Below are 22873 nucleotides of genomic sequence, written 5' to 3'. Positions count from 1 at the left end.
CAAACCTGGGTTCTTACAAATTTGACAAATATCTCTATATAGTTGAGATATGATCAGAGAACTGTCTATAAAATTTTCTCCAAAATTTTCTGTTTTCCTTCTAAACTTGACTATATTCGTTTTTACTTACATAAAACCTTTTTTTAAATGTAATCAAAATGATACATTTTACAACTCACAATATTTTCTATCTCTTCTTTATACATAAATTCTTCACGTTTCCATAAATCTAATGGGTAATTTGTTCCCTGGTCTAATTTTTTATGATATCTTTCTTAATATCTAGGTCATATAACTATTTTGAACTTGCCTTGGTGGATGGTATTTTCTGTGTTTGCTAGTTTCTGTGTATCTGCTTTCCACTGTTCTCAACAATTTTTATCAAATAATGAATTCTTATCCCCAAATCTTGGACCTTTACTTTTGTCAGGCACAAGGTTACTATAATCTTTTGCATCTGTTTCTTCTGTCCTGTACCACTACTCAACTTTTCTAGGAATAATGACTAAAGTTTAGAATTAAGTCAAAAGTTCTAGGAAGGAAAATTTCAAATGGAATTTGTTTCCCAAAGAGAGCCATTCAGAAATGTAATATCAGCAAACAATGAGATCTGTTTCTATTCAAGGCCTTCCAAGAAGACATTGTAAAGATAATTCATGCTTTAGTTTGAGATTAAACTGGAATATTTTTGAGATTTCCTCCATCTCTGAGAATCTATGACTCTGGGGGCAAGACATCTACTTGTTGTCTTGCCATAGGGAACATATGGTGAGTGTGGCCCTTTGAACTAAGTGACAGGGAATGACTAGGTCTAGAGCAAGGATTTATTGGTTGTATGACTCTAAGCAAGTAATTTAACATTCAGTATCAGGGCTAGAATATTCAAAATTCCAGAATCTGTTGCATTGCTACAAAAAACCTCATTGCTGTGATTACCTTATACCAATGGAACCAGAAATCTGCGCATACACAGTGCTGGATGACTTTTATTTCTTTATTTCTTATGATGATGTATAGGTCACTTAATATTGTTTAGCTCATACTGTAAGCTCTTACAGGGAAGGAGTTTTGGATTGTGTAATTCTCTTGGCTGGAAATCCAAAGACAGGATTTGGAATTGTGTAGTTCTCTTGGCTGGAAATCCAATGACAGGTAACTTTTAAGTAATAGTATAGTGGTAGGAAGTAGTCATGGTGGTGAAAATGTTCACATCTTCTCATTCTCCTCTTAGTTGGGGTTACTAGCAAGCTCCATTGCTAAGTTCCCATCGCCCTTGGTCACCTATTGAAACATACCATTTATCCTAGTTATTCATTTACTTAGATTATTCTATGATTTTTTTTTCTCTTCTGGACCCTCCTCCTCTGAGCCGTTGACAGCAGCTCTGACAGTTCTCCCAGCCAGTTCTAGTCTCCCCCCTTCAGTCAAAAATCCCCACCCACCACCAACTTCCTTCAGACTCCTTCTTTCCCAATATTCTTCCATTCTTTTCAAATTTTATCCAGAAGCCATTTTTGAATACTATTCTCTTAAATTGATTATTTCCAATGAGCTGTAACTTCCCAACAGAGATTATAACCCAACCTTCCCTTCTCCTCTAAACCAAGTCACCTGCCTTCCCTCTTTACTTATCAATTTATCAATTCAGAAGAAAATGTTTATTGACCCCCTGCTAATACTGACACATTCTGCCTACTATGAGGGGCACAAGGAAAGGGAAGATGTGGTCCTTGCTCTTATACTAAGGAAGCATTCAGAAGGATGTATTTCTAAATACATTTAGTGAACTAAATAAATATAGTGAATGTGACCATAACATGGGAGAAAACTGTGGAAAAAGGAGAGTTCAGGGGGAATTTGAAACAAGTCTTGAAGAATAGGAATGAAGTAGATAAGTAGAAGAAGGGAGGCAGGACATTCCAGAAATGAGAAATAGCAGGAATCAAATATGGAAAGAAACAAGTGTTTGTTAAGGGCCTCCTAGGTGCTAAACACTTGTGAATGTTATCACATTTGTTCTTCACACCAACTTATGGGGGCAGCTGCTATCATTATCCCCATTACACAAAAGGAAACAGAGAGTCAGTAGCTTCCCAAGGGTCACACCTCCTGTAAGGGAATGCAACCTGATTCACACTCACTGACTCCAGACCCAGAACTCTACCCAAGGTACCACTTAACCTACCTCTAAGCACACAAAGAGGAATGACTTTGTTTTGTGAAATGGTTCAGTGACAAGCTTTGGTTGCCCTGTGTGTGGCCTAGGGATTCCCATTACAAGCAAGATAAAATGTGGGAAAGGATTCCTATGGAGAAGCTGAGATATAATGAGTGGAGAGAAACAAGGAGGGCTGAGCCTTACAATAACAGGCTTCTTTTTCTTTCTATCATACTTCCCATGTAAGTCCAAATGTTTCCCTGTATCTCTCACAAGTCACAGTAACCCTCCTGCCAGGGATTTTGACTTCAACAACAAGTGAGCTATAGAAGTTTCTGAATTCATATTTTCAAGCCTCATTCTCCCCTGGTTAGTGGAAATGAAAGGGGGAGGAAATATTCTGGGGGCAGTGAAGACTTTAAAATAGGCATCATTTTCAGGTCCCCTAATGGGTGTGGCCCCAGCCCCTAAACTGACACAACCATGGTGAGTATGACAACAGGATGTAGACTGATTACCTGGCTTGTCCTAGTTAGTGTTCTTATAATTCTTGTATTCTTGGAGTTTTTTAGGACAGTCTTCTTCTAGATAGGACTTGGCCCGATTTGGAGCTGATGGGTCTTCCTCCCACTTTTTTTTGAGTATTTTTCCTTCACGACTCAGTGCTTTCCAGGTTGGTCCATTGGTGTCGAATGTAATGAGTGGCTTGTCACTGTCATAATAAGTCCATCTCACTTTGATGACATTATTCTTACAAACGTCACAACCATAAATTCCAGTTAAGTTGTAGTCATCTGAAACACCCAAACCCCATGTGTGGTGAGCCCTCCAGAATACAGTAAAATGTGTTTTCAAATACTGATTGCTATAACAATTATATCAGCTTATACTTAGTCCTGAAATGTACCCAGATTTCCTAGTAAATATATAAGGTGTTTTCTTAAAAGAAACATTCCACTCTTTTCCCTTAGGCAGCTAAGGCATGATGAACCAAATAAGAAACAAATTTAAAATTAAGATAGCAGTTCCCTTTAGGCTAATTCCTTGAAACTGTCTAAGTCTCATTCCATTCATGTATGAGTAGAGAGCAGAGTAATTGGAGCAGAATAATTGTTGGAGCCGGGACCAGAAATAACCTTACCATCATCTATCCAGTCCTGTTCATTTAGAGAAGAGGAAGCTGAAGCCCAGAGGAGGTCAATGGTTTTCCTGAGTTTTTTAGGACAGGAAATAATAGAGCCAAGATTCAATCCAAGGTTCTATGACTCAAATGCAGTGCTGCTCCCTGTGACTAACCAGGATAAGTGCTAGACTGACCTGGTCAGTGGTTACTTGTTACTGAAAGTGTGGTTGAATAGAAGGAGCTCTAGGAAGAGAACTGGACATCATGGGTCTAGGCCTGACTTTGCCACTAAGTGATGTGTAGGAGATCATTGACTCCAAGCTTTGGAGAGAGATGAACTATCAGAAACCATCTGGGTTCCTGAGTCAATGTTCTTCCCAGTGTTCTGATCTCAGTCATTTTCCTATCAGTTCCAGAGTCAAGTAAGTCAGGCAACATCATAGTGCTGGTAGAAGAGGTCCAAGTGATTCATGAAGTAAGGAGAGGGGAGAAATTACCTAAGTTGATGAATAATAAGCAGGAATTGATCTCTCCCCGCTTCCTGTTTCACTGAGAGCATTGTGTTGGGTAGAAGAGCAGGAAAAGGAAAAGAGGAAGAAGGCAGGGAGGGGATAGAGATGTGTCTTGAGGATGGCTCTATCTGCTTCTCTCTGGATCTGTTCTCCACACCTTGGGGGCTGTGACCAGTCACTGCTCCTCCCTGTCTCCTTTTTTGTTCCTTTCTCCCTCCTCCCTTTTTTATAAATCCCCTTTAACCCCCCCTCCTAATTAAGGGCAACCCCTTTTAGGCAGAAGTCACTGGGAGGCCCAAGACCCTTTCCAAGTCATTAGGCCTCTCAGTCCCACACCTATTTCTGTTCACTCACCTCTATATCCAAAGGTTTTTTTGATTAGTTCCACGTTCTCCAAGGCAAAATCTCCTCTTTCTTTCTGAAGCTTGCTGATCTCACCCCAGTTTTCCACATTTTCCCATCCTGGTTGAGGCTTTGCCGTCTGACTCTCACTGTCATATTTGTAGACAAGTTCGTTATTGAAAAAGGCTTTGTTCGTGAATAAGTTGTGCTCAGCCCCGGAGTATATCAGAGCCATGTCCCGGTATGCCAGAGAATCACACTGAGAATGTCCCACTGAGAAAAGTCATAGAGAACTGAATGAGACATTTTTAATACTAACCTCCCAAATTCGTTCAATCATTTTCTATGGTGTCTGACTCTTCATGTCTCCATTTCAGGTTTTCTTGATGAAGATACTAGAGTGATTTGTCATTTCCTTGACTAGCTCATTTTACAAATGAAGAAACTGAGGCAACCAGACCTAAGTGACTTGCTCAAGATCACACAGATAGTGTCAAGGCCAGATTTGAGCTCAGAAAGATGAGTCTTCCTGAGTCCAGACTGTATCACCCAGCTGCCTTGTTGTTAGGACAACCTTAGTTCAAATCCTACCCCACATACCTACCTATTGAGAATACCTTCTCCTGGTTCTCCTCTTTTCTGACATTCCCACACTCAGCAGTTTTAGTACCAAGTAATCTCAGTACCATGTTAATCTTCCCTTGTCACATTTGGAATATGCTAAGCATTTCAATCTAGATATTGACAATGAAGAAATGCAGCAATGAACAAAAAAGCTTTTATTATATGCTTAATATTAACCAAGACCTATGACCAAAGACATGTAAAACCCAGTGAAATTGTGTGTCGGTTATGGAAAGGGGTTGAGGGGATGGGAGGAAAAGAACATGATTTTTGTAATCCTATAAAAATATTCTAAATTAATCAATTAAATAAAATGTAAAAACAAAAAAAAATTACTAAGTTCTAGGTATAGAAATAGAAAAAGAAATTAGTTCCAGATCTGAAGGATCTCACACCCTGAGTAGAGAAAACACACTTTAAATAGGATTGTTTAAGAGGATGTCCAATATGATAAGGAGATTCAAATCTTGGTCATATGCAGACCTGCGGAAGGAACCAGGAATGTTCAAACTGAAGAAAAGAAGGAGATGGGTTGTGTTTTGGTTTGAAGGAACATAATAGTTGCCTTCATGTATTTGATGGACTTTCAGATGAAAAAAAGGAACAGATAGGTTCTGTCACTCTGGAGGATTTACTTTGTGAAGGAAGATCAAGTTTGTTGAAGCTATGGGAAGGCAGCTTTCAACTCGATAAAAGAATAATCTAAATCTGTGATTGGTCTTAAAAATGAACTGGATTGCCATTTGAAGTATGGAGCTCCTAAAGTATTTAAGCAGAGACTGGATAACCATTATATGGAATGTGGTAGAGGATGGGTATTTCTATATTGACAGGAAAGTTGCATTAGGTTCTCTCTGAAGTCCCTCTCTCTTCTCATGAAAAATCTGGGTCTCTTTTAAACTCAGATCCTTAGAAGCCCTGCCCCCTCCCGAATCAATAATTACATTTGTCACTTCCCTGTAGCTGGTTTGAGGGTCTAATGTGTCAGCTCTTTTGGAGAAGCAGCCTGGTCTCCACATAGATACAGGGGTCTCAAAACTTTTTACACAGGGAGCCTGTTCCCAGTCCCTCAGTCCATTGGAGGGCTGAACTATAAAATAAAACCTATGAACAAATCTGTATGCCGCTGTCAGGGATAGCAGAGGCTGCAGCACTGCCTGTGATGGTCCTGTCACACCTTGCACAGGCTCATCACCTCCACCACTATACCAAGCAGCAGTACACACAGTGCGGAATCCCCTCCCCCAGATCACTGCTCACCATGCTGATGTCTTCCATTGTGCAGCCACATAATCCTTTGCACAGAGTCTTGTTCTCCTTCAGTGACTCTTAGAACAAGGCTCCTCGCAAAGGATTCTGTCACCAGAAGTTGTGCTGTATGTGAGAGACGCTGCCTATTGCGTCACTGCCACATACAGTGCTCCTCTCACTGACCACCAATGAAAGAGGTGCCCCTTCCGGAAGTGTGGTGGGGGCCGGATAAATGGCGTCAGGGGGCCGCACGTGGCCCTAGTTTGGGGACCCCTAAGAAGAACAAAGGCTTAAAGAAGAAAGAAGCAGGAGCCATTGTGGGAAGGATCCACTTAAGCACTGGAACCCTGGCATTGCTACTCAATACATGTATGCACGCAGGCAAATAATTTGAATTCTCCAGACCTCAGGTTCTTCCTCTGTGAAACAAGGATTATATAATTTACACTCCCTCCTTATCATTACTGTAAGGAAACTTCTTTGCAAACTGTAACAAATTGTGTAGTATACATGTTATTATTATTCTACAGAAGTAAGAACCTAGAAACTACTTTTCTGTGTCAATCTAAGCATTCTTTCACTCGACTTATGTCTCTGACAGAGTTACTAAGGCATAAGGAGCGGGGATTTTTTCCTCCCCTCCATAATTACCAACTCAGATTATTCAGCTGCCAGTTTCCCTCCATGATCTGCATTTGCACATCTGTGAACTTCATGGTAGTGCCTGACAGTGTTGGGAATAGGAGCCCTAGACCCCACTCCTCCAGACACCTTTCCTCCCTCATCTTGTCTTTGTAGTTCCTGAGAAATGACACAGTGAATGCTGGAACTTCTAGGTTACTCCTGACATTATATCTTAGGGTCCACATTCCTTTCCTACCCCATTTCTACTCCCTATCCATCAATATCACTTATATAGCCACACTGCACATACTGTGCCTTCCACAAAGCCCTGGGGGACATTTAGAGTCCCCTGAAAATCTCTCAGCTCTCACCATGTTACTATTTTTATGCCTTAACATCTAGCTTTCCTGGTCAATAAGATCAGTAATTTTTTTTTTTAATCTGTGCTGTAATTTCTGTTTCCTTGCTTTGGGTTAAAAGGTTGATAGAGATTCTAGGGTTAGGAGGGCAATTCTTCAGGAGTAATGGAGCATGTACTCCTATTGACTCTGTATATGGATGTGTGTATGCATATGTATGTACCATTTGCTCTTTCCTGTGGGGTAATAGATACTGATCTATGATCTGGTGTTTCAGGAATGCCATGGTGATTTGGGGGTGAATCCTGCCACTTCTCTCCCTATTGTCTAGCTTTCCCTTCTCTTTGTCTACTTCCCAAATTGTTTTCTCTGAGCAGAATGAATTTATCTGTAGAAAACAAGTCTAGGGACTGGCAACCAAGTCAAATGTTGAGGAGAGAATCCCAATTTGCCTCTGAGATCCCTCTCCATAGAAGTTCATCTCTTTAGAGCTAGAAGGTATATGCAAGACCATCTGATCCTAACTCTCTACACCACTCCCATCTTCAAGGTAGGATAAATCAGCCCACATAAGTTAAAACACTAACCCAAGGTAAAAATAGATGATAAAGCAGAAGTAGGATTAGAACCTAGAATCTCTGACTCTAGACATTTCTTCTCAACTCCCTGATTTCACCCCACTTCTTAACTCCCAAACCAGATAGATTTCTCCCATTTGTTTACTCACAATTGTTTGGTTCTTTGGACATTGTAGTCCCTGAAAGCAATAGCAAGAAGATGGCAGTGACCAGGGGTTCCATCATTCCAAGTCCAGTGATATATATCAGCACAGAAATCTGGTCAGATTCGGATTACTGATGATGGGTGGTTTGATAGCACTCTTTTCTTCTGTCTTATATGCTATTGAATCTCAGGAGAGGACAATCCAATGGCCAATGAGAATTTCAGGATGGAATCCACCCTCTGAATACTGGAAACAAAACAAATAGAACCTGAAATTCTAGAAGGAACACTTACCGGATGTGTCCCAAGAGCAAGTTAGAGGAAAAGGGTTTTAATGGACAGCAAGCTCAGAGTTAGCCAATGCAAATGGTTGCAACAAACAAAGTAGAGCAAACAAATGTATTATAATATTGTGCTACTTAAACATAAGTATGGGGTCTAGATGAAGGGGTTGAGGGTGGGATTCTGCTCTGTTCACACCCCATTGGGATATTGTGTCCAATTCTAAACACACATATTAAAAGGAACACTTGCAAGCTAGAATGTATCTAGAGGAGAAGAACCAGGATAACGAACAGATTAGCGAAGAGTTTGTAAGGGTATTTCATACTTTGACTCTGGCAGACTAGAAGAGCTCTGAGATTTCCTCCACCTGAGAATCTGTGACTCTGGAAGCAGAGAATCCAAACACATATGCTACAGTGTTTTGGAGAAAGTGACCTGGGCAAGATGCTTTTTGAAATATGACTAGTATTAGTGTTAGGTCCACATGTAACCTAGGGGTTTATCAGTGGTCAGTGTGTCTCAGCCTAGGACCATGATGGTGAACCCATGACACATGTGTCAGCACTGACACACATAGTCATTTCTTATGACACACACCTGCATGCAGGCTCAATGCACCTTGGGGCCTAGGAACTGCACACCCACAGCCATGGCCTTGCCCCAGCCTGTCAGAGGTGGGTGGGTGGGATGGGGTTTGGGGGTGGGGCTGCTCCACAGTGGGGGCTGGGGACAAGCCATGGGCAGTGCACACCTGGTGTCTGGGGCATGTGGGACTCCCACAGGGGCAAGGAGGAGGAGCGCACACATGGAAGTGTTTTCAAAGTTCTTTTTCATCTGTTATCTCATTTGATCCTCACCAAAAGTTTCTGATTACTAGGTCAGTACTTGTTCTAGTAAAATGACTATGTTAAAAAATAATAAATATTTTATTATTATTATTAATTATATTATTTTATTAATTCTTTTATTTTTATTATTATTTTTATATTTTTAATTTATTCGTTTATTTTTTATAATTTTTATTTGTTATATTTATTTTTATTTATTTTATATATAATATATAATATAATATATTTATTATAAATAAAATTAATTTAATTAATAAAATATTAAAAATTAAAATTAAAAATAATAAAAATGTTTTTAAAATATAAAGTATTTCCCTCACTTATCTTTGTTCATGGCACCCGATACAAGTTAAATAATATCAAGACCAACAAAAGAAACTGCCTGACAGATGAACAAAGAAGTCACTAAGCAGGTAAGTTAAATAATTAGTTTTTGGTTTATTAAATACAGTTATACATTAAAATTATACATTTTTGTTATTTACACTATAAATATCACAAAATTATGGGGTTTTTTTTCTCAAAGTGACACACCACCCAAGTTGTGCTTGGTTTTTTTTCAGATTTTGACATACCAAGCTCGAAAGGTTGCCCATCACTGGTCTAGGAGAGCAAGAAAGCATGTGTTGAATTGTGTTGTAGTTGAGGAAAGTACAGTATAGAAACTAACATTTTTAGTATTTTCAGGAAATATAGGTATAGTGAATGGAGAACAGTAGTGGCCTGAACCCTTTAAGTCTTCTTGGTGTTCATTTGCTGATTTGCCCAAGAAAGATAAATTAATTGGCAGCTTCCTATTGGGAAAGTGGGAAATCAATTTTGTGACCTTTGTGGATGGGTGAAAATTCAGGTTTCAGATGATAGCTGACTAAACTACTTCTTCCCAATGAGCACTCACATTCCTTCATAGGAGCCCAAGGCTAAAACTTTTCCTTTAATGTACTGACTGACTAACAAAAAGTTTCCAAATCAAAAATAGGATAAATAGATGGCTTCCTGTTTGGACAATTGGGGAATCAGTTTCTGGGTGTCTTTCTTATATAACACAACATGTTAAAACTCAAATTTATATGGTCTAATTATAAGTAACTAATGCAATCCCTTCACATGCCTCTCTCATAATAATGGTAAAGGTACGAGAAATTTGTATTCTTAACTAAGGAGTACTAGCTTTACCTTGAGGAGGCTACCAATTATTTCAGGAAATTAGAATGTTGTTTTAGGTATGAGAAGCTTCCTTTTTCTTAAAGCCTGTGCTTGACCACAGACTGTAAATGATTCAGGAGACTTAATTCAGCTGCATCTTCTCTGATTTCCTTTATTCTGATTATATTTCGCATTTGAGTTTTTCTGTACAAATTGTTAATTATTCCTAGTCTTTGCTCTTTCAAATCCAAATCAACAATTATTAGTTAACAACTGACTATATACAGGCATGGTTCTAAAGGTTGAGAATATAAATATAAAGGGGAGAGAAAAGCAGTCCCTGCCCTCAAGGAACTTACATTCTAATTGGAGAAGACCACAGATAGCTAGTAGTTGAAGGAGGATGGGGCTAATGTGATAGTACATATGTTGGAGCATAATGGGGAAAGTCCAGAGAGTGCATAGTAAATCCTGGAAAGGAATGAAAACTGAAGCAACCTTGATGTTTTCTTTAAAATGGAAGTTCTAGGAAGAGGCAATCAATCATAGAAAGTGTCCCCAAGTCAGAATGTTCATGCAGTATAAGAAGACCATGAGCTAGGTGAAGTTCCAAGCTGAGGAGGCCAGAGGGATAAATGTACTTTCAGGATGAGAAGATTTTTGTAGTATGTTGGAAAAAGTCTAGCGTTCAAACTTAATTAAAACTCTCCTGCTTTTTGGACTTGAGAGGTCCAATTCAAATTATGATCTTAGTATCTCTTCTTATTTGCTCCTTAATTCTCTTTATGAAAAAAATATTTTATCCTTGACCTCTCTCTTTCTGTCTCTCTCTATCTTTCTCTTTCTGTCTGTCTCTCTTTCTCTCTCTGTCTCTCTCTGTGTCTCTGTCTCTCTGTCTGTGTGTGTGTCTCTCAATCTCTCCATCCCTCATTTTCTCTTTCTGTCTGTCTATCTCTGTCTCTAATCACTTCCTTTTCTTTCTCATGAGGCACTGAGGTGTAATTTATAGACTCACAGTCAAGAAACTTAATTCTTCTAAACGTCAATATCTATCACCTAATAGCTGGCCACTCCCTTGGAAATGCTCCTTAATCTATCACATCTTTAGTTTCTTCTACTGTAAAATGTAAAAATTTTACTACCCACCTGAATAGTTGAGAAGAGAGTACTTTGCAAATTTTAAGAGAGTATGCTATATAAACGTAAAGCAATGAGAATATCTATCACCAGAGATAGATAGTTCAGTAGGTAGAGAATTGGAATCAGAAAGACTCAGATTCAAGTCAGATCTCAGACACTTACTAGTTACGTGACACTTCATATCTATTTGCCTCGGTTTTCTCATCTATAAAATGAGAATCAAAATAGCAGAAGGTTATTGTGAAGATCAAATGAGACAATATTTGTCAAATACTTAGTGTAGATAGCAGTTATGTATTGGGAGCTATGATGAAAGAGTAAAGGACACTCCTCTCACCTGAACTTCCACATACCCCAAAAAGAGAACAAAAATTGCCTCAAAATAAAGGAAAGCAAAAGTGACACATCTCACTCAGGTGAGAAGTGAGAGTAGGGCAGGGAATGTTAAGGATAAATTTTAGGGTTGAGACTGAATATAAATTTAGTTGATCACCAGAGACAGCAAAACCAATGTTTTGCTGGGCATATTGACAAAAACCAATTAGGGGGAAGTCCTCTTTTGGCATCAGTGTACATTCAAAATAAGTGTTAAATCAACCTTCAGTTCAATCAACCAAACACCAAAGTTTATTCTGGATCTTCCTGATGTAGTGTAGAGTTTCAGGCATCTTTCTGCAAACAGTTCATTCTCTGTATTTTAGGAGTTAGCAAGTTTCCTTGAAGATCTTTCTCAAACAAAATTTTAAATCTTGCATTATATGAAAATACAATCCCTCCTGAAGCAGGTGTTGAGAAACACCCAGTTCAGCTCAGAATGCAAGGTTGAGTTATGGGGTGTGTTAGTCAATTATCAAAAGAAAAACAAACAAACAAAAATATAAAAGAAAAAATGGAAGAAAAATTAAACTTTTGGAGAAAGAAAAATTCAAAGTCAGAATCAAAATATAAAAATCTATCTATACAAAATTTTGAGTAAGCAAGAATAAATTCATAATAGGCCCTTGTATTAGGGTTTAATAAATTTATAACAGGCCCTTGTATTAGGGTCCAATTAAAGTAATTTCTATCCCACAAGTCTGTAGGACTGAATGCATTAATATTTCACTTACCCATTTGCAGCCAAGACTACAGGAAATTGCCATACTCTAAGAGAGAAAAAAGAACCAGATTTTTGTGTGTGATAGGGAACTGTCATTCCCTGATCTTATTTTACCTTCATTCTCAGGGATAGGAGGAGCCAGAATGATAGCCAAATTTCAATACTTGTCTGTGAGCATTTCACAAAGAGTGTAGATACAAGGAAGTCCTATGTCTTAACATATGTCAAGCATCACAACCTCGAGTCTCACACTAGGTTCAAGTCCTTTTGTATTGGCTTAGAAGTTCATCAATCCCATCAGTGGTTTGGTCCTTGTTGACCTTGTGCTCCTTGGCACTGTTTAGTGACTCTTTTGTAACCTTCTCCTGGAATCAGAACAATCATTAATCACAGTCCCAGAACATTTATCAATAACTGGCAGGTTTCCATAGTCTAAAGCTCTTTTTGCATGCATTAATATTATAGCAAATATAAATATATATACACATATATATTATCGCTACAGAGTAAAAAATTAATATTGATTGTATGTACCTCAAGCACAAGAAATGATAAAAAAAGGGGGGGATCAAAAATTCTAATCAAAAGAAAAAAATTCAGGAATTCAATGTGTTCCCAAAAAATAGCATCCACTTGTCAATGGATTATTATCTTCAATGCATGTGATAGGATACAGTCAATCAGTTTCAATAGAAGATGCTCTCTTTACATGTGAGCAATGAATTCAAGAGTCCTTCTCTTAATTTTTTATAGATGTTGGAGAAGTTAACAATATTTGAAACAGCCCTTCCCAGGAAGTCTAAGTTGCTCCAGTTTACTGGAAGTTCTTTATATACATCTTGTCTCCTGGGTTCAGGTCATGAAGTGAAAAGTGTAGTGGTCCTGCTTGTACTGCAGCTCTGGATTCATGGAGTTCACACAGTTTGTGTTGTAATTCCTGTATGTGTGAAGCAATAGTATTATCTCCCCCTAATAGTGAAGGATATGCAGGGTAGAAAGGCTTAGCCTGTATAGGTGGAAGTCCAAAAAGAGTCTCAAATGGTGAGATGTATACGTCTCCCCTGCGCCTGCTTCTAAGACAAAATATGCCAGAGGGAGAATGTCAGGCCATTTTAAATGGGTCTCAGTGCATAATTTGCCAATCATAGTTTTAAGTTCTATGTTCATTTTTTCAACTTAGCCTGAACTCTGGGGATGATATGGAACATGGAATTTGGGAGTTATCCCCAAGCAAGAATATATCTGATTTAGAAAAGAATCAATAAAATAACTTCCCCTATCTAAATCAATACATGTTGGAAGGCCAAAGAGAGGAATAATCTTTTTTAAAAGCACTTTAGCAACAAAAGCCTCTGTGCAGGCTGTAGAAAATGTTTGTGGTCGCCTGGTCAATTGTTCTACTATGACTAGACAAAATGTATAATGTCCAGCCCTTGGCATTGTTATGAAATCTATCTGCAGGTGCTCAAAAAGTATGTAAGCCACAGGATGCCCACCAAAGGATTTGCCACAAAAGGCAGGTTAATTATATTCTTGGTAGGTAGAGCAGGCTGTACACACTTTAGAGGCTATAGTAGTTACACCAGGGGCTATCCATACTCTTTTAACAGAGTCCACAATGTCCTGGGTACCAACGTGTCCATTTTTATGATCAGATTGGCAAATTTGGTGATAGAAACTTCTAGGGAGCAGGGGTTTTCCTTCAGATGACACCCATATTCCATTAATCCATTTTGCTTTGAATTTTTGCTTCCATTTTTCATTCCACTTCCTTTTCATTATAGGAAAGTGATAAATTTAAGTCATCAGTTTTTGTTAATGATAAAATTAATTCAGGCCCTTTTATGGCTGCTAGCTTTATAGTTGGATCTGCTAGGTCATTTCCCCTAGAGACAGGGTCAGTGCCAACTGTATGGGCAGAGCCATGAACCACAGCTAGGGCTTCAGGTAGCTGGAGAGTAGAAAGAACTTCATTAATAATTTCTGCATTAGCTATAGATTTTCCAGCTGAGGTTAAAAATTCTCTCTGGAGCCATTGCATCCCAATTGAGTGACAAATGCCAAAAGCATATCTAGAATCTGTATAAATTATTTCCTTTTGGTCCTTGGCAATTATACAGGCATGTTTCAGGGCTATTAGTTCTGCCCCTTGAGCGCTAATATTAGAGGGCAATGAAGCTGACCACTCAGTAGCAAATTCTGTGACTACAGCAGCTCCAGTGTAACTTATGCCATCCCTCATAAAAGAAGAACCATCAGTAAATAATACCAGATCTGGGTGGTCTAAGGGAGTTTCCAAGAGGTTATCTCAAGACTTTTTTCCATGGAAACTAGCATTTCAAAACTGTTGAAATTTACCTGAAGTTGGTAAATCTGGAATCAAGGTGGCAGAGTTAAGGGTTGTACAGTGTTTTAAGGTAATGTTTTTGTTGTTTAACAGAGTTATTTTGCTGATCAGAAAATGCCTGTGTTCTAAGCCTTAGCAACAATGCTTCAAGTTCATGTCAGCACATAATTGTTAATCGGCATCCCAACACTAGATCAACAGTTTTTGTCACTAGTAAAACTGTGGCAGCTATGCCTCTAAGATATGGTGGTGTTCCTGAACTACTGGGTCCAACTGGGCAAAATAATACGCAACTGGGCACTGAGAAGGTCCCAAAGTTTGAGTTAAAACACCTGAAGCTACCCCTCTTTTCTCATGTACATACAAAGCAAATGGCTTGTGGTAATCTGGGATGCCTAGAGCAAGGGCAGACAGGATAGTCTGTTTTACATCTGGCAGAGCTGACAGGTGTTCTGGCTCTAATTTAAGTAGTTCAGGGACTGAATCCCTTGTTAGTAATTTCCCCATAGCAAGGGATCCATTTTCTACAAAACCCTGTTGCTTTACAGGAAATTATGATGCCCTGGTGTAATGCCCTCTATTGCCTCCTTTGAGAGAAGATACTGAGGAATGGAAGGAGGTGGGCTAGATTTAGTTTTAATCTGCACAGGAACAGCTGATTTAAGTAAGCCTACATTGGAAGATGTGTCCCAAAGAAACTCTGGTATATCTGTAGGTATTTCAAAGGTGGGATGGTCTTTTGCCTCCTGGCTCTCTGAGAGAAGAACAGGGAATAAATTAAAAAGATTCCTCAGGCACTTCCAAGGACATAGAGCCATCTGGGGTGCAAATCATTGTGGCCTGTAGTTTGCATAGTAAATCCCTCCCCAGCAAGTTTGTGCAGGATCCAGGCATTAAAAGAAAAGAATGTTCAACAGTTAGGGGTCCCATTCATACCATGTGAGGAGAAAGTTTTGGGACCTTTAAAGATGTCCCTGATACACCTACTACATTTAAAGCTAATAGAGTCACATTTTGTATATGGTTTGCTTACCAAAACTGACCTAGATGCCCTAATGTCCAAAAGACAATCATAGTATGAATTTCCCACCTTTAAAGTGGCATGAGGTTCCTTACTATGTGGGAGGGGGAATGTATAGGGATAATTGGCATTAAAATATCAGGGTCTGGAAAATCAAAAGTTCCACTCTTTGATTCCAAGGCCTTTATCCCCTTATAAAGATGCTTGGGCAGTTTTCTGGGATCCACCACACTGATGGGGATGTTCACCCCGAGTATAGCATGGACAAGCCCCATTTGTTATATATTGTTGTTGGGCATTTTGTTGTATAGTATCATTTGTCTCATTTTGAGCACTATCATTATTTTGATTGGCATTACGATTCCTATAGTTATTATTTCTAAAGTTGTTATTATTTCTTTTTTCCCGTACCCAGCTCCTACAGACCTTCATTACATGTCCCCTCTTTCCACAGTAAAGGCATGTTAATGACTTATCTGTGGATTCCTGCAAAGGGGCTATGGTCTCTCCCTTACTTTTCAGTTGTCCTTATAACCTTTCAATTTCTTTCTTTAAGTCTTCGACTGACATTGTTTTCCTCATGTATTTTCGCATCGCTCTTATAAACAGACTGCTACTCTCCTCGATTCTTCAAGGTCCATAGAGACCCAATTAGGACAGCTAGTTTTAAAGTTGTCTTTTACCACTGAACAACAATTCTCAACTAATTGTATCCATATTTGTCTAATGTCCCTTTCTCTGGACAAATCAAAGTCCTTAAATGTATTTCCTACATCAATAAGTCTGTCCATAAACTGGAAGGGAGCCTCATCAATTTTTTGTTGGGTTCTTTCAAATTTCAACCATGAATCAGGTCTATCAGAGCAGGCTCTCATGGCTATCAATAATGCTTCTCTGGCCTGGTTTAGTTTTGTGTATTGTGTATTGTGTTATGGAAATCACTGATATATATTAATTTAAGGTCGCCAAGGAATTCAGCTATGTAATTCCTAAATGAAAACTCAAGTCAGCAGTCAACCTTTTATGGAGTTTTTAATTACAAACAGGAGGAAGAAAGGTATTAGAGAGAGAGAGAGAGAGAGAGAGAGAGAGAGAGAGAGAGAGAGAGAGAGAGAGAGAGAGAGAGAGAAAGGGGAGAGAAGGGAATAGGGCTTAAATACCCCCTCTGCTTAGGCTGGGCCAAAGGCCCAAGCCCTTAGATAGCTGAGGCAAAGAAAAGAGATCAGTCCCTGTCACTCACGTGACCAAAATGGAGAAACAGTCTCAGGGGCCTCCACCTCCAGCCTCCTTCAGAGCAAGCCCTCCTCTCAGACCTCTCCAGGAGCTCTCCCTCCAGGACCTCTCTCCTCTCAGACTCAAGGATATATCTGATTTGGGATCAAATCAGTAAAATGGCTTCCTCTATCTGAATCAATACATGCTGGCAGGCCAACGCAAGAAATAATCTCTTTTTAATCTCTTTTAAAAGCACCTTAGCAACAAAAGTCACTGTGGCTCAGGTTGCAGGAAATGTTTCCGACCATCTGGTCAGTTGACCTACTATGACTAGACAAAATGTATAATGTCCAGCCCTTGGCATTGTTATGAAATCTATCTGCAGGTGCTCAAAAAGTATGTAAGCCACAGGATGCCCACCAAAGGATTTGCCACAAAAGGCAGGTTGATTATATTCTTGGTAGGTAGAGCAGGCTGTACACACTTTAGAGGCTATAGTAGTTACACCAGGGGCTATCCATACTCTTTTAACAGAGTCCACAATGTCCTGGGTACCAACGTGTCCATTTTTATGATCAGATTGGCAAATTTGGTGATAGAAACTTCTAGGGAACAGGGGTTTTCCTTCAGATGACACCCATATTCCATTAATCCATTTTGCTTTGAATTTTTGCTTCCATTTTTCATTCCACTTCCTTTTCATTATAGGAAAGTGATAAATTTAAGTCATCAGTTTTTGTTAATGATAAAATTAATTCAGGCCCTTTTATGGCTGCTAGCTTTATAGTTGGATCTGCTAGGTCATTTCCCCTAGAGACAGGGTCAGTGCCAACTGTATGGGCAGAGCCATGAACCACAGCTAGGGCTTCAGGTAGCTGGAGAGTAGAAAGAACTTCATTAATAATTTCTGCATTAGCTATAGATTTTCCAGCTGAGGTTAAAAATCCTCTCTAGAGCCATTGTATCCCAACTGAGTGACAAATTCCAAAGGCATATCTAGAATCCATATAAATTATTTCCTTTTTATCCTTGGCAATTATACAGGCATGTTTCAGGGCTATTAGTTCTGCCCCTTGAGCACTAATATTAGAGGGCAATGAAGCTGACCACTCAGTGGCAAATTCTGTGACTACAGCAGTGCCAGTGTAGTGTATGCCATCCCTCATAAAAGAAGAACCATCAGTAAATAAGAGCAGATCTGGGATTTCTAAGGGAGTGTCCAAGAGATTATCTCGAGGCTTTTCTGCCATGGGCACTAGTGTTTTCCAACTGTGTAATGGTTCTCCTGAAGTTGGTAAATCTGGAAGCAAGGTGGCAGGATTAAGGGTGGTACAGTGTTTCAGAGTAATATTTTCATTGTTTAACAAGGTTATTTCATACCATGTAATTCACTGATTAGAGAATTCTTGTGTTCTATGCCTTAGCAACAATGTTTCTACCTCATGTGGGCACATAATTGTTAATGGGAATCCCAACACTAGATCAACAGTTTTTGTCACTAGTAAGGCTGTAGCAGCTAATCCTCTATGGTGGTGCTCCTGATGCTACTGGGTCCAGCTGAGCCAAATAATAAGCTACTGGTCACTGAGAAAGTCCCAAAGTCTGAATTAAAACACCTGAAACTACCCCTCTTTGCTAATGTACATACAAAGCAAATGGCTTGTGGTAATCTGGGATGCCTAGAGTGGGGGCAGACAGGGTAGCCTGTTTTATATCTGATAGAGTTGACAAGTGTTCTGGCTCTAATTTAAGTGGTTCAGGGATCGAATCCCTTCTTAGTGCTATAAGGGGTTTAGTAATTTCCCCATAGCAAGAAATTCATTGTCTACAAAACCCTGTTGTTTCTAAAATTGCTCTCATCTGTTTCTTAGTGATAAGAGCACTTACATTTTGGATATTTTCAATTCATTTGGGAGAAGTAGAATGGTCATCCACAGTCAGGATGAACCCTAAATATTCTACTTTGGGGAGACACCACTGAACTTTATTCTTTGAGATCTTATGCCCTCTTTTGTATAGTTTCAAAAGAAGTTGTTTACTATCTTCCTGACATGATTCTGCGTCTGTTGAAACCAAGAATAAATCATCTACTTATTTCATTAATTTATTGCTTTTAAATCTTATATTATCTGTGTCTTGGCTCAAAATTAGTGGAAATAAACTCAAGCTTTCCATGTAACCCTGGGGCAGACAGCTCCCTGTATACTTGGAGCCCTTCCAGGTGAAAGCAAAGATATGCCTGGAATCCTCATGAATGGGTATGGAAAAGAAGGCTGAGTACAAGTCTACTACAGTAAAGTATGTAACTTGCTAAGAATAGAAGAAATGATCATATGTATGTTGGAAACTATGGAGTGTCTCTTTATAACATGATTGTTCACAGCCTTCAAATCCTGTATGAATCTATAGAGGTGCTTGCCATTGGGTCCTATTTTTGATTTTTTAACAGGCAGGATAGGGGAACTGTATTTAGATTTACAAAGGATTATTATTCCCTGGTCAAGTAATGTGTTTATTACTGAGGTAATACCCTTAATTGCCTCTTTTGAGAGGGGATACTGAGGAATGGAAGGAGGTGGGCTAGATTTAGTTTTTATCTGCACAGGAACAGCCGACTTAAGTAAGCCTACATCGGAAGAAGATGTGGCCCAAAGAGACTCCAATATATCTGCAGGTATTACAAAGGTGAGATGTTCTTTCCCCTCCTGGCTCTCTGAGAGAAGTACAGGGAGTAATTTTAAAGATTCCTCGGGTACTTCCAATGATAAGGAACCATCTGGAGAGCAAGTTATTGTGGCTCTGAGTTTGCATAGAAGATCCTTCCCCAGCAAATTTAAAGGGGAGTCAGGCATCAAGAGGAAAGAATGTTGTACTTCTAGGGGTCCTACAGACACCATACTAGGGGAAAGCTTTTAAACTCTTTGGGGTATCCCTGACACTCCCATTATACTCTCTGAGTCAATGGAATAGCAATGTAAATCAGGTGTACTCTTTAATACAGACCAGGAAGTTCCAGTGTCCAAAAGACAATCATAATAGGTTTTACCCACCTTTAAGGAAACATGGGGCTCATCAGTATGGGGGGGGGGGACATTGGATAGGGACAATGAGTAGTAGGACATCAGGGTCCAGAAAATCAAAGGTTGTATCCTCGGATTCCTGTGCCCCAGCCCCGCCCTCCGACACCTTCATAGTATTTGGGAAGTTTTTTGGGTACTCCCACTGAGGGGGCATTAGCACCCTGAGTATTATTTGGACAACAACACTTAAGTTATATTGTTGTGGAGTTATCATTTTCCCAATATCCATTCCTATCGTTATCAATCCTAAACTTGTGATTTCCATTATCATTATTATAGTTATTTCTATAATTATTATCTCTGTAGTTGTTATTAAATTGCATATTATTTCTGATTGCCTTAAATAAAGTTCTACACTCTATCATCTCTCTATCTAAATAGCCAATGGATGGCATGTCAGCCTGACACAAAGAATTCTTGGGAGGGGTGGGGGCCCTGGCAGTCATGAACAACAGGCTAGCAGAAACAAATGGGGACAGATAAGAGAGAAACTCTGGACACTGAAAGCTAGGCAAAGTGCAAAGGACAGAAGTTGTCATCAAAGAAGCCAAGGGAACTCAGCAAGATTTTGCCCTTAGAGGCCATTGGCAACAGCTCCTTAACACTGACTGAACTTTGGCATCATCTAAGGTCTTTAACACTTGTTTCCCCAAAAAATCTGCCTTGCAATTGACCTGTATTGAATAAAATACCATCCTATTTCTTTTTCTTTAAAACCCTTACCTTCCATCTTGGAATCAATACTGTGTATTAGTTCCAGGGCAGAAGAGTGGTCAGGGCTGGGCAATGGGGGTCAAGTGACTTGCCCAAGGTCACACAGCTGGGAAGTGTCTGAGGCCAGATTTCAACCTAGGACCTCCCGTCTCTAGGCCTGGTTCTTAATCCACTGAGCTACCCAAATGCCCCCTCCTAATCACAGAAGCATCACACTTTGAAAAATGAGTTTCATTTATAAAATCCCAGTTGATCTTCAAAATAAGGTAGCCCTCTGAGGTGTGCAGGGCACAAATTATTGTCCTTGCTTTGAAAAAAATAGGTGAGGAAATCATAGCTCAGAGGCCAAGCTTACAAGACAGTTATAAGCAGTAGAAGTGGGCCTACAATCCTAGCCCCAGGTTAACTCTCCTGTGTGGTGTTAAATGTCATATAAAATGGTCCAATTCAGTTGGTGAAGGCTTAATTTCTTGCTACTAATTGTTCCGGAGATTAAAGGAGGACCTGGATTCTTGCTTTGCAACTTAAGAGTTGCTGACCTGTTAGTTGCTGACCATTTCTATGGACGCACTGGCTGATCTCCAGGCCTTCTTACCTCCATCTCCAGACTTCTCACACTCTGCTTTGAAAGGGAATTGTTGCTACTCAGAGTTAGGAGCTCAAGGAGCAGTATTTACAAGTCCAGAAGGGAAAAAAAAACACATTTACTTCATATACATGGATTCTGGTGGTTTTTCAATGGTATTTTTTCTGTTAGGGTTGCTAGCTGACTGAGTGAGAATTGGCCAGGCAGACAGATTCCATTTCAAGCTTTTGGACTGAAATGAGAAAAACACTCCTCTAACTCTGGTTGACTGCCTCTTTCCTGATTCTCACATGGCTCCTTCTGTTGTATTGCAAAGACTGGGTCTTAATTAAAACTTGTGCTGAACAAATACATTTTATTCAATAAAATTAGCTGAGCACTTGTCAGGGATCCAGAGAGATCTAGACTACACACACACACACACACACACACACACACACACACACACACACATACACACACATTCATTGTAGGGAGATAAACAAACTGAGATGACATTCACCTGATGCCTTTAAAAGCCATCCAACATAATGTCTGGGAAATTGCAGAAGGATCTCTCTAAAGTTGGTAAGACTGAGCATTGAGGCTGGGCCATTTCTGATGGAAGGAAGGAAAGGAGGGAAGGAGGGAGGGAGGGAGGGAGGAAGGGAGGAAGGGAGGGAGGGAGGGAGGGAGGGAGGGAGGGAGGGAGGGAGGGAGGGAGGAAGAATCATAGTAGTTTGGGTATGTCCCTTTCAAACTATAAGAAATACCTGGACCTTCAAGATCTTTCATATAAAGATCTGTTATTAGTCCTGGTTCTGAAAGGAAGAAATTTCACAATTCCATTTCCTTGAAAGAACACACAAACCACACTTAGAAATTCTCATACTGCTTCTTTTAAAAATTCTGTTCTTGCAAGGCGGAGTCAAGATGGAGGCCTAGAAGGAGCAGAAGTTCAGACCTCTGAATACCCTTCCTTATCGATCACAAAGTGAATGCTCCTAGGGGACTTAAAATCAAACCTAACAACATGACAGAGCCAAGGAATTCCCCTGCTGGACTCAATTCAAAAGGTAAGCCCCCCCAAAAAGGCCAGAATCTGAGAACACTCGGGTTTAAGGGGAAGGCAAAAGGAAGATCCTAAGACCCCTTCCTTCCACCTAGAGCACTAAGCCCCCAGGGGCAGTGGGAACCTCTGGGCGGGAAAAGGCGCTGGTCTGGAGGGTGTACCTTGTTAGCATAGCTGTGCCAAGCTCAAAGCATCAAATGCATATGGCGGGGAAGGAGCTGGAGAGGGAGCCCAAAGCAGGCAGCCTGGTCTGAGCTGTGGAGGTCCTCCATATTGCTCCAGCCTTCCAAGAGATTTTGGCCTCAGAGCACACCCAGCCCAACCCAGCTGAACTTAATCCCATCAAAAGTCTTCAGAACTAAGGGAATCCCAGACTCCAACACCCATCCCTCACTGACTACTGGATTTTAATCCAATCAAAATCTTCCAGAGGACAGGGAAGCTCAGACTCAAACAACCCTCCCCCATAGACTGCACCAAGAGATCTTCTGTCAAATCTCCAACACAGGAGATTGACAGAAGCCCCCAACACAAAAAAACAATGAGAGGAGCAAGAGCAAAGACGAATAAGGGGAGCAAAGAAGGGATAGATATGATCAAACAACAGAAAAAGAATAATGAAATT

At 39.8% G+C, this 22873-nt stretch overlaps 1 protein-coding gene across 1 annotated transcript; it reads right to left on the bottom strand.

Annotated features, from left to right (window-relative positions):
- Window positions 1–968: 968 nt before the first annotated feature.
- Window positions 969–7898, bottom strand: LOC103094739 (zinc-alpha-2-glycoprotein-like). Its single transcript, XM_007472602.3, has 4 exons — window positions 7721–7898; window positions 4148–4408; window positions 2677–2952; window positions 969–1281 (listed from the first exon to the last, which is right to left on the bottom strand). Exons 1-3 carry the CDS (start codon window positions 7794–7796, stop codon window positions 2687–2689), a joined length of 603 nt encoding a protein of 200 aa, XP_007472664.2. The 5' UTR covers window positions 7797–7898; the 3' UTR covers window positions 969–1281; window positions 2677–2686.
- Between the last annotated feature and the right edge of the window lie 14975 nt (window positions 7899–22873).

Source organism: Monodelphis domestica, chromosome 1 (assembly GCF_027887165.1).
Source record: "Monodelphis domestica isolate mMonDom1 chromosome 1, mMonDom1.pri, whole genome shotgun sequence".
Taxonomy (NCBI): domain Eukaryota; kingdom Metazoa; phylum Chordata; class Mammalia; order Didelphimorphia; family Didelphidae; genus Monodelphis; species Monodelphis domestica.
The sequence above is the reverse complement of the archived record's forward strand: the minus strand, read 5'-3'. Positions and strand labels throughout refer to the sequence as shown.

What these genes read in the sequence shown, in the direction of transcription:
- LOC103094739 (XM_007472602.3), bottom strand. Translation starts at nt 7,796, where the DNA reads ATGATGGAACCCCTGGTCACTGCCATCTTCTTGCTATTGCTTTCAGGG. An exon ending in GTCCAAAGAACCAAACAATT is followed by an intron (nt 4,409 to 7,720) that starts GTGAGTAAACAA and finishes GACTTTTCTCAG; the next exon opens with TGGGACATTCTCAGTGTGAT. An exon ending in AAAAACCTTTGGATATAGAG is followed by an intron (nt 2,953 to 4,147) that starts GTGAGTGAACAG and finishes TGGGTGTTTCAG; the next exon opens with ATGACTACAACTTAACTGGA.